This window comes from Myotis daubentonii, chromosome 21 (genome assembly GCF_963259705.1).
Source record: "Myotis daubentonii chromosome 21, mMyoDau2.1, whole genome shotgun sequence".
In the NCBI taxonomy this organism is placed as follows: Eukaryota; Metazoa; Chordata; class Mammalia; order Chiroptera; family Vespertilionidae; genus Myotis; species Myotis daubentonii.
In genome coordinates, this window is record NC_081860.1 from 17,166,828 (window position 1) to 17,179,165 (window position 12,338).

The window sequence follows — 12,338 nt, forward strand, 5'->3', positions numbered from 1 at the left end:
GCTGTTACAGCCAGCCGGCATGGCTCAGTGGTTGAGCGTCAACCTATGAACCAGGAGGTCACTGTTCCATTCCTGGTCAGGGCACATGCCCAGGTTGTGGGCTTGATCCCCAGTGTGGGGTGTGTAGGAGGCAGCCAGTTGATGTTTCTCTCTCACATCAATGTTTCTCTCTCTCTCCCCCCTCCCTCCCTTCTACTCTCTCTAAAAAAATCAATGGCACATTTATACAACTTTTATTATAGTGTATTGCTATAATTATATTTTATTAGTCATTTTTGTTTATCTCTAATTGTTCCTAGTATATAAATTAAACTTAATTTATATGGATAGGTATGTATGAATAGGAAAAATTACAGTATACATAGGGTTTGGTAGTAGGAAGGTTTCAGACATCCATGGGAGTCTTGGAATGTATCCCGTGTGGATAAATGGGGGGAGGGGGCAGCTGCAAAGTCATTCTCTGTATCTTCCATTTTCAGTCAAGGAAATGAGGCAAAGAGAATGTCCCCCAGATAGATAGATTCCAGGCTGAAGGACCGAGGCACCCACCTGCAGTGGAAAGTTTAATAAGGGGAAAGACTGATAAAATGGACCACAACTCCATTAGCATCCTGTGTGTGTCAAACACCCACCCCCGGAACTGGCGAGTCAGGACATAGCCCTGTCTCCCTCCCCATCCATCCCTATTACACTAAAAGCAGTCATAAATCAATAGGGAGACATTAGCATCCCATGGACACGGCTGCAGCAGGCTCTAGTCTAGTCAGTCACTAGGCACGTCGCTGAAGAGATACCAAAGGCAAGTAACCAGAAAAGTGTTGAACTTAGATGCAAATGAAAATAGCTCTTTTCTTTGTGTGTGTGTGGGGGGGGGGCCGGAGTGGAGGGGGGGGGGTCCACCAAGCTAGTAAAGGGCCTTCTAATAGGCTCTCAGTGTGGATGAGCGTATAGGGGGCAACTACTCTCATACCCACTGGAGGGAATGATGACGGTGCAGCCTTTATGCCTGGTGACTCATCCTATTTCACAGGGTCCATACTAAAATCAGCAACAGCAATAAAACCTGTGTGTGAAGATACTCACTGTGGCTTTATTGTTAATCCTCACCCAAGGATATTTTTTTCATTGCTTTTCAGAGAGAGTGGGAGGGAGGGAGAGAGGAAGGGAGGGAGGAAGGGAGGCAGACCGACCTCTAGCACAGTTCCATTTGGTTTTCCCTGCTTTCCTTTTGTCAGTCCACCCAAGACTCAGAGTGGATCCTTGACTATTTTGGGGGAGGTGGTGGTCTCCAGGACCATTAAAGATAGGTCAGATCAGAGCTGGTTGTGCAGGGTTATTCTTCCCAACCTCCCTCCTTCTCTCCCTCTTCCTTCCATTCATCGTCCTATCCATTCACCCACTCACACATCCATCTACTCACCCATCCATTCATCCACCCACCCACTCACCCATCCATCCATCCACTATCCACCCATCCATCTACTCACCCATCCATCTATCCATCCACCCACCCACCCACTCACCCATCTACTCTACCGTCTATCTACCCACTCACCCATCCATCTATTTATCCTTGTACTTATTTCTTCATCCATCCATCCATCCATCCACCCACCCAGTCACCCATCCATTCATCTGTCTGTTCATTTATTCATCGATCCATCCACCCACCCACCTACCCTTCCATCCACCCACCCACCCAGTCACCTACCATTCACGCATAATGATCTGAGTGCCTGCTGTGTGCCAAGTCCTGTGTTTGGGGATATATCGTGTTAGACAAGAAAGACCAAGTCTTGCCTGGTGAGCTTACGTGGTTGGCAGTAGTTCTGCTCACCCATGACTATATTTAAACTTTTCATTTGGCAAGCGTCCGGAGTGACTGACAGCTCCATCTTTGTATTTTGTGGTTTCTAAATGTGATGCTTTCTTGACATTTTCATTATACTAACTTTGATAGGAGCTGGTGAGTGGCAGCCCAGGACCCCCCGCGTTATCCAGCCTGCCAGTTCTGGGTGCTCTTTATGATCTAGTGACGCGTTTGGCCATATGGGCGTGGACTGAGAACACTGGCCACTTTACATCCTGTGTCCTAGTCGTGCACATTTAAACAATTCAGAAAACTTATTTTTTCCTTTTGGTGTGACAGCTTAAGAAAAATGGAAAAGTGATGCTTTCAGAAATGGAAACATATTTTTTGAGTGCGTGAGAGTGTAGCTGTCCAAAAAGCTTCCCGTGAGAGAATTGATTAGGAGTGTAGAAGGCTAACCACAGGGCTGCTCTCAAATCAATTTCAGACTCCCAGCGATTCTAGGAACATCCCATCCCAGTTAGTGCTTTGATCGTTATTTTACTCCACGGACTCTTAAACGTGTCTGTTTTCTCACTTGATATTCCGTTTGAAAGTTAATTTGTGTAGTAAGGAGGTTAGGTGCGTGTCACAGTATTTCATCGCTGTAAGAGCCAGGGAGTGTTCTGCTCACGTTGTGATGGATTTGTTCATCTCTGTGTCAGTTTTGCACGTTCGAGGTGAAGAGGTCTTAGGAATGTCCTCAAAACGAAATGCTAGAAGATAATGCAGCAACCTGTATTTATTTTAGAAGGAGAATGATTGTTAAGCAAATTTCTCTAGGCTTTCTGTAGGTGAAATTTCTAAGCTCATTCATGTAAATGAGCAAACAATAGATATCTTCAGAAAAATAACTAAAAGTGTCTGCATTTCATTTCTGAAAAAAAGAAAGTATTGACGTGTATAAGCCAAATGCAAAATATTATTAATAACAAATAAATCAAGAGATGAGAAGAACTGGTATAAACAAAGCAGCAATGAGCAATTAAAACAAGAAAATGTGAAGTTAGGTTTGAATGGTTGATACCAATGTGGTTGTTCAAACATCTGGGAGGTAAGGTGGGGTAGAAAGCTCCTGTACCTACAAAACCTGTAGGCATATGTGTTATTGCTGAGCACGTGTTGGATAGATAATTTCAATCAGGTGTTTTAAAAATGGTACAGAAAAGATATGTATCGTTTCCAAACGCCTAGAAAAAGGAAACAGCAAACCAATAGAAAAGTTGACCAAAATAGCAAAACACAGGAGTATTAGAAACACAAAAGACAAGAAAATGTCGTGAACGAGCATGAACATAGCAGGGGAATACATCAGCCACGTTAGCGCTGGCGAGACGTTTGGGCAAAAGCCCTTGACGACAAGGAAAGCACAGTGAGTTCGCTGCCGCTTTGGACTTGGAGAGAGTGGGTGAGGAGAAGTGTTGGTAAGAGCTTAGGTTTTCAGAGTGCCTCCGTCAGTGTTTTGATAAAATCCTGGGCTCCTGGGGTGGTTCCTCCCCCCCCCCCCCCCCCCCCCGTCTGCGTGGTGCATAACTTCAACTTGCAGTCAGCTCCGTGATAAGATGTCTTTAAAATGTGTTTGCTGTAACTTCCGAATCCGTGATCTCAATCATTATCCTAAAATGTTCTAAATTGCTCCTTCTTCCTACCGTTGGTAGTGTGCCGCATATTCTTCCATTCTGACTTTTCCGCTGAGCAAGACGTAGTTGCTTTTGTGGAATATAGCGCTGTGGATGGTGTAATCAAATATTAAAAATAGAACTGCAGGGTTCTGCAGAAAATGCAATTAAAGAAGCCGTGGACGTGCGTGTCTCTTCATTCCTGTTCATAACTTCTTTTCAGACTAGAGCTATTAGAGAAAATCAGATCTTGATTTGAGGTGATTTATATGGAAAATGTATGTGAATTATATTTGCAAGATAATATACAGTCATATGTCACTCACATGAAAGGCCCTTTTTTTTTTTTTAAACTCATTATTGCACATAGGCCTGAAGACTTAAAACAGCCTTTCTTCAGTATGGATTTTTAAAAAAATACATGTTTTTATTTATTTTTAGAGAGACAGGAAGGGAGAGGGAGAGAGAGATAGAAACATCAGTGATGAGAGAGAATCATGGATCGGCTGTCTCCTGCACACCCCCTACTGGGGATTGAGCCCGCAACCTGGGCATATGTCCTGACCGGGATTTGAACCGGCGACCTTTCAGTACATGGGTTGACACCCAACCACCTGAGCTGCTGGGGAGGCCACTGCATCTGTTCAGGGCCACATGGTCAGAGGGAAGGATCCCTTCATGCCACCAGTGCGGCACGGCTGTCCAGGTCCCCCAGCCTCTGTTTGGGGGTCGTAGGAGCGTCTGAACTGTAGGTGGACATAGGCCATGAGTGAGGGGCAGGGGTCTAGGTAGAGCCTCGCTGTCCCGTGTGTCACTTCATCCAGACCAGGGCTGGGGAATGTCGGCCTATAGGCCGTGTAAGGCCCGCAGAGTCTGGCCCTGCCAAGGCGTTAGGGGTGAGTTGATGGAATGTTTGAGCGAATAGAGCAGGCTAATTTTAAGTGGGTCCTTTTGTATGGCCGAGAATGATGTTATAAATACCCAGATGGCCCTTGGCAGAAAAAAGGTTCCCCACCCCTGCCCTAGACAGTGGGAGGCCGGCTGGCCCTCACACGCCCGTGGGATGGTCAGCAGTGCAGGAAATCCCCTACCCCTTCCTCCTTTGTCCTCCTGACTCTCTGCCTCCTCCCGGGGCCTCACTGCCTGCCGGGACACAGACTCGCTTGGCATACACGTCTCTGCCTGGCAGCCTAGAGGACCAGGGCTGGCTGAGGGCAGAGGGCAGGAGGGAGGGCCACCTGGGGCTGCAAGGGCCCAGGGAGGGAGGCTGGCAGCCTGTGGGCCCTGCAGTGGCCAGGCCTGGACTGCAGAGGGCGCTCCGAGGTGCCACTGTGAATGTTGGGGGATGTAGGGGACCCTTCAGGGCAGGAAGTGCAAGAATGGAGTGTGCTCTGGGGAGATGAACTCAGAGGAGTCAGGACTGAGGAGCACGGCGAGGGTCTGGCCCGAGAACAGGCCGAGGCCCTCCCAGGGACAGATTGGGGTCTGCATGCGCAGCGTGTGGTTTGTGGCGTTAGGACAGTGGGCCTCAGTCACCATCCTTTGGAAATGGAGGGACGATTTGTCTACCAGACAGGCCCGCCTCCTGTTGTAATTGCAGTGGGTTTAAAAGTTGATGCGGGTCTGTGAGTTCGCCGGCGTAATTAGACTCTGAGAGCTTTTCATTACACTTAATGTGATTTTAATGGAATTAATGTACTGTACCAACAAATACATTGTTTTTATTGCGCAAAGAGGACACTTCTGAAAGGAGAGAATCAGAACGATTTGCAGATGGTTTACGTAACTCTCTTCCCCAGACGGGGAGACGCCTGCCCACCCCGTGCTCCTTTCCCGCCGGCTCCGCGGAGGAGAGGGCGCGAGGCTCCTGCATGCACTTGGGCGCTGGTTGGATTTCATCTTTGAGACTTGCATTTATGTCTTTTTAAAAAAATAGTTTTTTGTTGATTTCAGAGAGGAAGGGAGAGGGAGAGAGAGAGAGAAACATCAATGATGAGAGAGAATCATGGACCCAATGCCTCCTGCACGCCCCCCTACTGGTGATCAAGCCCACCACCCGGGCATGTGCCTTCACCGGGAATCGAACCGTGACCTCCTGGTTCATAGCTCGATGCTCAGTCACTGAGCCATGCCAACTGGCCTGGCTGCATTTATGTCTTAAATCCGAAGTGCCCCTCCTGCTTGGGCCCTGACTGCCTGGGGCACTCATCTTCATAGGAGACCTTGTGGGAGAACACTAGGACCTACTTACAATGGGGCCTCCTGGAGCAGGGCCCTGTTGAAGGGGGAGCCACACCTCCTCTCCTCACTGTGCCTGTTGGGATGTGGGGGGCGGGAGAGGGGACCGTGCCCAGGATTTGAGTGACCAGGAGGAGGGGTGCCCTGTGGGAGATAAAGATGACAAGCGGAGACTGGGTTGGGGAGGGGGGTGCAGGTGCATTTTTGGACAGGAGCTTGGGAGGGGGACCTGGGGCTCTGGGCTGGAGAATAACCTGCGTGTGCGTGTGCGTGTGCGTGCGTGTGCGTGTGCGTGTGCGTGTGTATGTGTGCGCGCGCTGGATTCTAGAAGTGATTCTTCAGGTTGCAACTCTCCCTACTGTTCCGATTGTACATTAAAGATTCCCGAAGCATCTCACCTTCCTGCACCGTTTGTCTTTCCAGGTGCTGCTGTCAGGACTCATTGGCGTCGTCTCCTGGAAAAGGCCTCTCTCCCTCGTGGTAAGTCGCACCTGCTCTCCGTGGTGGCCTTGGAACAGGGCTGTGGCCTCTGTGGTGGGAGCGCTTTCAATGTCATTGGCACAGAATTCTGTTTTTTTTGCCCAAAGGGGAAAGCAGACCTTGCTGAAAGCGTCGTAAGTGATAACCAAGTGCATGTGGCCTGTCCCACTTCGAGAGTAGCCGCTCAGGAGTTTGCCTGAGATGCTCGCGTGCCTTCCTCTCTCTGTTTGCTCCCTTCCGGTGCCCTCCTACGAGGACATGCCGTGAACCAAGACGATCTAATAAGCGTAGATGCATGTTGTCTAGACGTGGAAACACGTGCCTGCATATATGTATGCTCACGTGTGATCACACAGGGCGTGTTTTAGCGGAGTACAAGGAATGTCAGCTCTGTGTGTGTTTTGGAGACTGGCCACCTCTGTGAAGGGGATGTTTATCGGAGTAGAAGAGTGAAGAAAGGAGTATCACTCATCCTGGCCCGTGTGGCTCATTTGTTTGGATGTCATCCCGTGCTCCGAAAGGTCACCGGTTCCATTTCTGGTCAGGGCACATGCCCGGGTTGCGGGCTTGATCCCCAGTAGGAGGCGTGCAAGAGGCAGCCTGTTGATGTTTCACTCTCACATCGACGTTTCTTTCTCCCTCTCCCTCTCTCTCTCTAAAAACCAATACATACATTTATGTATATATATTTACGTCTCTGTATATAAGTGAATGGCTTCTCACGTTGCTTTGGGGTGGTCCTGGGGAGACACGGAAAGAGGATGTTGGTTCCTCCATCTCAAAAGCGCCCCAAGCAGGTTTGTGCCTGCTGGCCTGCAGGCATGTTCTTCTCCGCATGCGCATGAATATATTTGTGTGTCCGTGTCTGCGAGGGCGGGAGGTTTTCCTGGTTCTGATGGATAATGGAAAAGACGGCATGGCTTTTTTCTTTTTTTGTGTGATATCTCTTCTTTAAGTGATTCGACTTGGCCAGGGGTGGGCAACCTTTTTGACTCGAGGGCCACAGTGGGTTCTTAAACTGGACCGGAGGGCCGGAACAAAAGCATGGATGGAGTGTTTGTGTGAACTAATATAAATTCAAAGGAAACATCATTACATAAAAGGGTACGGTCTTTTTTTTTTTTTTTTAGTTTTATTCATTTCAAACGGGCCGGATCCAGCCCTCGGGCCGTAGTTTGCCCACGGCTGGACTTGGCGATAATGACATGGACCAGGTAGGGATGGAGATAGAGAGGAACGTGACCACCCAGCCAACATGGCTCTGTGGTTGAGCTTCGACCTATGAACCTGCCCCCTGCACGCCCCCCTACCGGGGATCCAATCCACAGCCTGGGCACGTGCCCTGACCGGGAACTGAACCGTGACCTCCTGGTTCCTAGGTCGATGCTCAGTCACCGAGCCATAGTGGCCGGGCTGCACCGTCCATTCTTGACAAGAGCTGTCTTGTGTCCACCTTGGACAGCCCTGCCTCTAAAATGCCTCCCTTCCTAATGGGCTTCCTTTGCCCTGGAGTCTTCACGTCCTCCTAATAGAAAAAAGTCTTTAAGAAAAAAAAAACTCAGACGCTGAGGTAGCTCTCATATAAGAAAAGTAATAAATGAAGTGTCCCTCGATTCTAAATGCATCTTCTTTCACTAAGAAGGCAATTACTGTTATAAAGATATAGCCTTAGAAAAATTATTATGGCTGAGAAGTGTGTGCTGTGTCCGTCCGCGGCACAGTTAATTTTAAAAGTATTACCAAGCATACAAATCATAAGTCAGAAATGCTGAACTATACTAATTTGAAAGTGAATTTAATATGCTATTCTGAGGGCCTGTCTGTGCTTACACGGCTTTTAAAAAATTGTAACTTAGAAGCTATTAGTTACCAGATTGTCTTCCAAGTGTCCAACCTCTTTTAATGAAGAGTGTTACTCAAGGACCTTATCTTTCATCTCCGAATAGTCTTATGTGGTACAATAAGTAACAGTAATATTGGAACATCCATATTTCACCCTGATTTTATGGGTATTAAATTGTTGCATTTTTATCAAAATACAAAAATGCTGATTGGGAATGAAAAGAAGACTCAAAGGTCTCACATTTTATTGTTTTGCTATGTTTGCTTTAATTCCCCAAAAGATAGAAAAATGGATTGAAATTGATTTAAGAATAGTGCTATGTAGGCAATATGACCTAATGACGAAGAGAAATTTATTTATTTTTTCTTATTTTTTTATTATATTTTATTGATTTTTTACAGAGAGGAAGGGAGAGGGATAGAGAGTTAGAAACATCGATGAGAGAGAAACATCGATCAGCTGCCTCCTGCATACCCCCCACTGGGGATGTGCCTGCAACCAAGGTACATACCCTTGACTGGAATCCAACCAGGGACCCTTGAGTCTGCAGGCCGACGCTCTATCCACTGAGCCAAACCAGTCAGGGCTCTTATTTTTTTTTTTACGAAGAGAAATTTTAAAAACCAGTTACACTGATTATTTGCATACTGACTTCAGGAGAGAGAAAGAAACGGTCTGCCTTTCGTATATATGTGATATTGTTAACAAACACAGGTCTTTTAAAAATATATATTTTTTATTGATTTCAGAGAGGAAGGGAGAGAGAGAGAGAGAGAGAGAGAGAGAGAGAGAGAGAGAGAGAGAGAGAGAAAAAGATCAATAATGAAAGAGAATCATTGATCGGCTGCCTCCTGCACGCCCCCTACTGGGGACCAAGCCCACAACCCAGGCATATGCCTTGACCGGGAATTGAACCATGACCTTCCGGTTCATGGATTGAAGCTCAACCACTGAGCCAGGCCGGCCGGTCAATACATACTCATTTAAATGTCATTCTCCTGCAAATTCTACGTCGTTGGCTGAACACAGGGCAGAACCTGGATGGGTTTCATCTAATGGGAACAAGAGAGAGAATTCAAATGCTTATGCATCTTGGTTAATGGAATCTGAAAAGCTGTCAAATGACAAGGGATGGATAATATCGTGTGATAATAAACAAATGAACCAAATGATCGGCCCGGGGGAACAAGGATGGAAATAAAGAAGTCTAGGAAATACCCAAAGGCAAGTTAATAAGCAAAAAGGACTAAAACGTCCCGACAAATGAGATAATGACAGCGGCCCACCGAGGAGAGAGCCGGGCTGGCTGGCAGACGTGGGCAGGCAGCTGGCATGTCAGAATGAGCGGCAGCCGGGGTGTGGAGGATGAGTGGGAAGGACAGGCTCGTAAATGGCAAAATGATGAGTGAGTTAGTAAATCTGTCAGGTGATGAATGAGCTGGCGAGCCCCATCGGACAGGTGACAGAGAGGGGCCGAGTGAAAAAGGCAGTCAGCGCAGACAGGCGGGGAAGCAGAAAGCCTGCATACCCAGAGCCAGGGGACTTGCAGATGCAGTTTCGCCGTGGCGGGTAGATCAGTTGGTTGCTGCAACATTGTCCCTGTATGCCAGGGAGTCAACCAATGAATGCAGAAATAAGTGGGACAACAAAACCATGTTATTCTCTCTTCCTCTCTCCTCCCCTCCTTTTCTCCATCCCTCCCCCCTTTCTCTATCTCTCTCAAATCAATTTTAAAAATTTAAATGCACCGTAGCAGGTTTGGCTTAGTGGATAGAGCATGGGTCCACAGACTGAAGGGTCCCAAGTTCAATTCCAGTCAAAGGCACCTACCTGGGTTGCAGGTTCGATCCCTGGTCAAGGCACATGTGGGAGGCAACCAATCAATGTGTCTCTCACATCGATGTTCCACTCTCTCTACCTCTCTACTACCCCGCTCCCTTCCACTCTCTCTAAAAATCAATGAGAAAAATATCCCCAGGTGAGGATTAACAACAACAAAAAATTTTCTAAATGCAATTTTATAAGCACGAATAGGGTCATGTAACTAATCACAGCATTTGATCTGCTTTGGCAACTATTAACAACATAACGAAACTTCCATTAAAAACACTAAGGTTGTACACAGTGTGCTCGTGGCTATGAGTACTGATTTGCATTCTACGCCTACCACTTGCTAGCTGTTAGCGTCTTCTGTCCTGGGGTTTTTCACCTATAAAATGGGAACAATGATAGGAGTGCCTTTCCTCTTTCAGTATGAGGTCACTTGAGGATAAAAGTCCATGTGAGAAACTTAGAACAGTACCTGGCACATTGTAAGCAAAGAAGAGATTACTGTTAGCTGCTATTAATCATGTTCTACTTTTGTTTCTTTCTCGGAGTGTAAATTTCATCTTACACATACTCAGTGTCTACATCAGCAGACGGGTCATCCCAAAGACTTCATCTTGGTTGAATAAATGAAATACTGATGAGTTCCCTATCTCTTATCAAACAGTAATAAGTATTGCGAACATTTTTGGGAAGGAGGGTGTCTATCTAGGGCTTTTTGTTTGTTTGTTTTTCAGAGTTTAGTTTTCAAACTTGAGAAACAAGAATTAAATTTCTGTTTGTAATTGATTCACAAAAAATAATTTAAGTAATATTAAAAGAAAAGTAATGAAATTAAAATCCAAGAAACAAGTCAGTCAACAAAAATTCTTTGAGAAGAGTTATAAGTACATTAACCTCTGTTATTATGGATTAAGGTTGAATAGAGAAATGAAAAAAGAAATGTAACAATGTAAGGAAGGGATTTTATTTTTTTAACAATTTCTAATATATATTTTTATTGATTTCAGAGAGGAAGGGAGAGGGAGAGAGAGAAACATCAGTGATGAGAGAGAATTATTAATCAGTTGCCTCCTGTACGCCCCTTATTAGGAATGGAGCCCACAACCCGATCATGTGCCCTGACGGACAATTGAACACTGACCTCCTGGTTCATAGGTCTGCATTCAACCACTGAGCCACACGGGCCGGACTCAGTCAGTGATCCTATAGTTCATTCGACCTAAACATCCCTGTGCTGCCGCAGAAGAGAGTAGGGCTGGCTGAGTTTCTTGTTCTGGATAACCAGTTGGGGCTTTGAGCAGTGGTCTGGCTTGGGCTTCCTCCCTCTCCCCCCACCAGTCCCTAATGAGAAAACCTAGAAAAGCGAGAGTGGATAGAATTCGGAAGACAGTGTAATAAATAGATGCTTTTGTTCTTTTTCTCCCGTGTTCCTGGCACAGAGTCTGTAAAACCATTCCAATTTCCGGAATGCTGAGCGTGCCTTTTATATGCTAATTGTTGGTGTGGAAAAACCCCACACAATCTCATATTTCCACTCCTCTGCCGTGGAGGAACATGGCGGCTGCGTTACTAGGTTCCAACGTCTCCGTATAACGGGCAGCAGGGATGCGCTCGCTGGCACGTCGGTGCCGGCTCCAGAACAGCCGAGGAGTATGCGGGGCAGATGCAGAAACGAGGTGTTCTTACTTTTCAGAGTTAAAAAAAATAGGATAGGTAGTTTTGGTGGCATGCACTTCGAGTTTAGGTTTTAATTTCACATGTGATTTCTAGCAAAGGGGCTTCTCTTTGGTGTCAGTGTTGTAGAGGCAGGGGCTACGGGAAGGTGGGCGTCCATGGAGAAGGAATGTCCTCTTGCAGCTCAGGCGCTAAAACCAGCCCATAGAGAACCACCCGCCCTGGCCAGCGTAGCTTCGCGTTTGGGTGTCAACCTGGGAACCAGGAGGCCACGGTTCAATTCCCGGTGCACATGCCTGGGCTGTGACCTCCATCCCCAGTAGGGGGCGTGCAGGAGGCAGCCGGTCCGTGATTCTCTCTCATCATTCATGTGTCTATCTCTCTCTCCCTCTCCCTTCCTCTCTCTCTAAAAGTCAATAAAACATATTAAAAAAATAAATGAGAGGTTTTTCACATGATGAAATCTCTCACTGCAGGCAGTGATAAAAGACACGAACGAGCTACACAATGTACGTTTTAACGACTGTTTGTATTTGAAATTCACAGAACAGGGAAAGTGAACTGAAGGGAAAGTGAACTTCTTCCTAAACTTCAGCTTGCTGCTCTTTCATGCTAAGACACAGTGGTTCCGGAGTTAAGGAGAAACCCACCATCCGCCCCTACCTTCCCCCGCTTGATTGCAATTTCTCTCTCTCTTTTTTCCTCTGTAGAACTCCTGCAGCGGTCGCACGCTTTCCCCCGTAGGGTGAATTTTCACTCCTGTCTACTCTGTTCCTGGCCGTTTCCAAACCATGTATTGGCGGTG

At 46.7% G+C, this 12,338-nt stretch overlaps 1 protein-coding gene across 4 annotated transcripts in view; it reads left to right on the forward strand.

Moving 5' to 3' along the window:
* Positions 1 to 12,338, forward strand: part of ENTREP2 (endosomal transmembrane epsin interactor 2) — a 57,700-nt gene that overhangs the window by 10,059 nt on the left and 35,303 nt on the right. For all 4 annotated transcript variants that reach the window (XM_059678346.1, XM_059678347.1, XM_059678349.1 and 1 more), the window contains exon 2: positions 6,130 to 6,186. In XM_059678346.1, the coding sequence (XP_059534329.1) occupies positions 6,130 to 6,186 (57 nt within the window). The remainder of the gene's footprint in view (positions 1 to 6,129; positions 6,187 to 12,338) is intronic.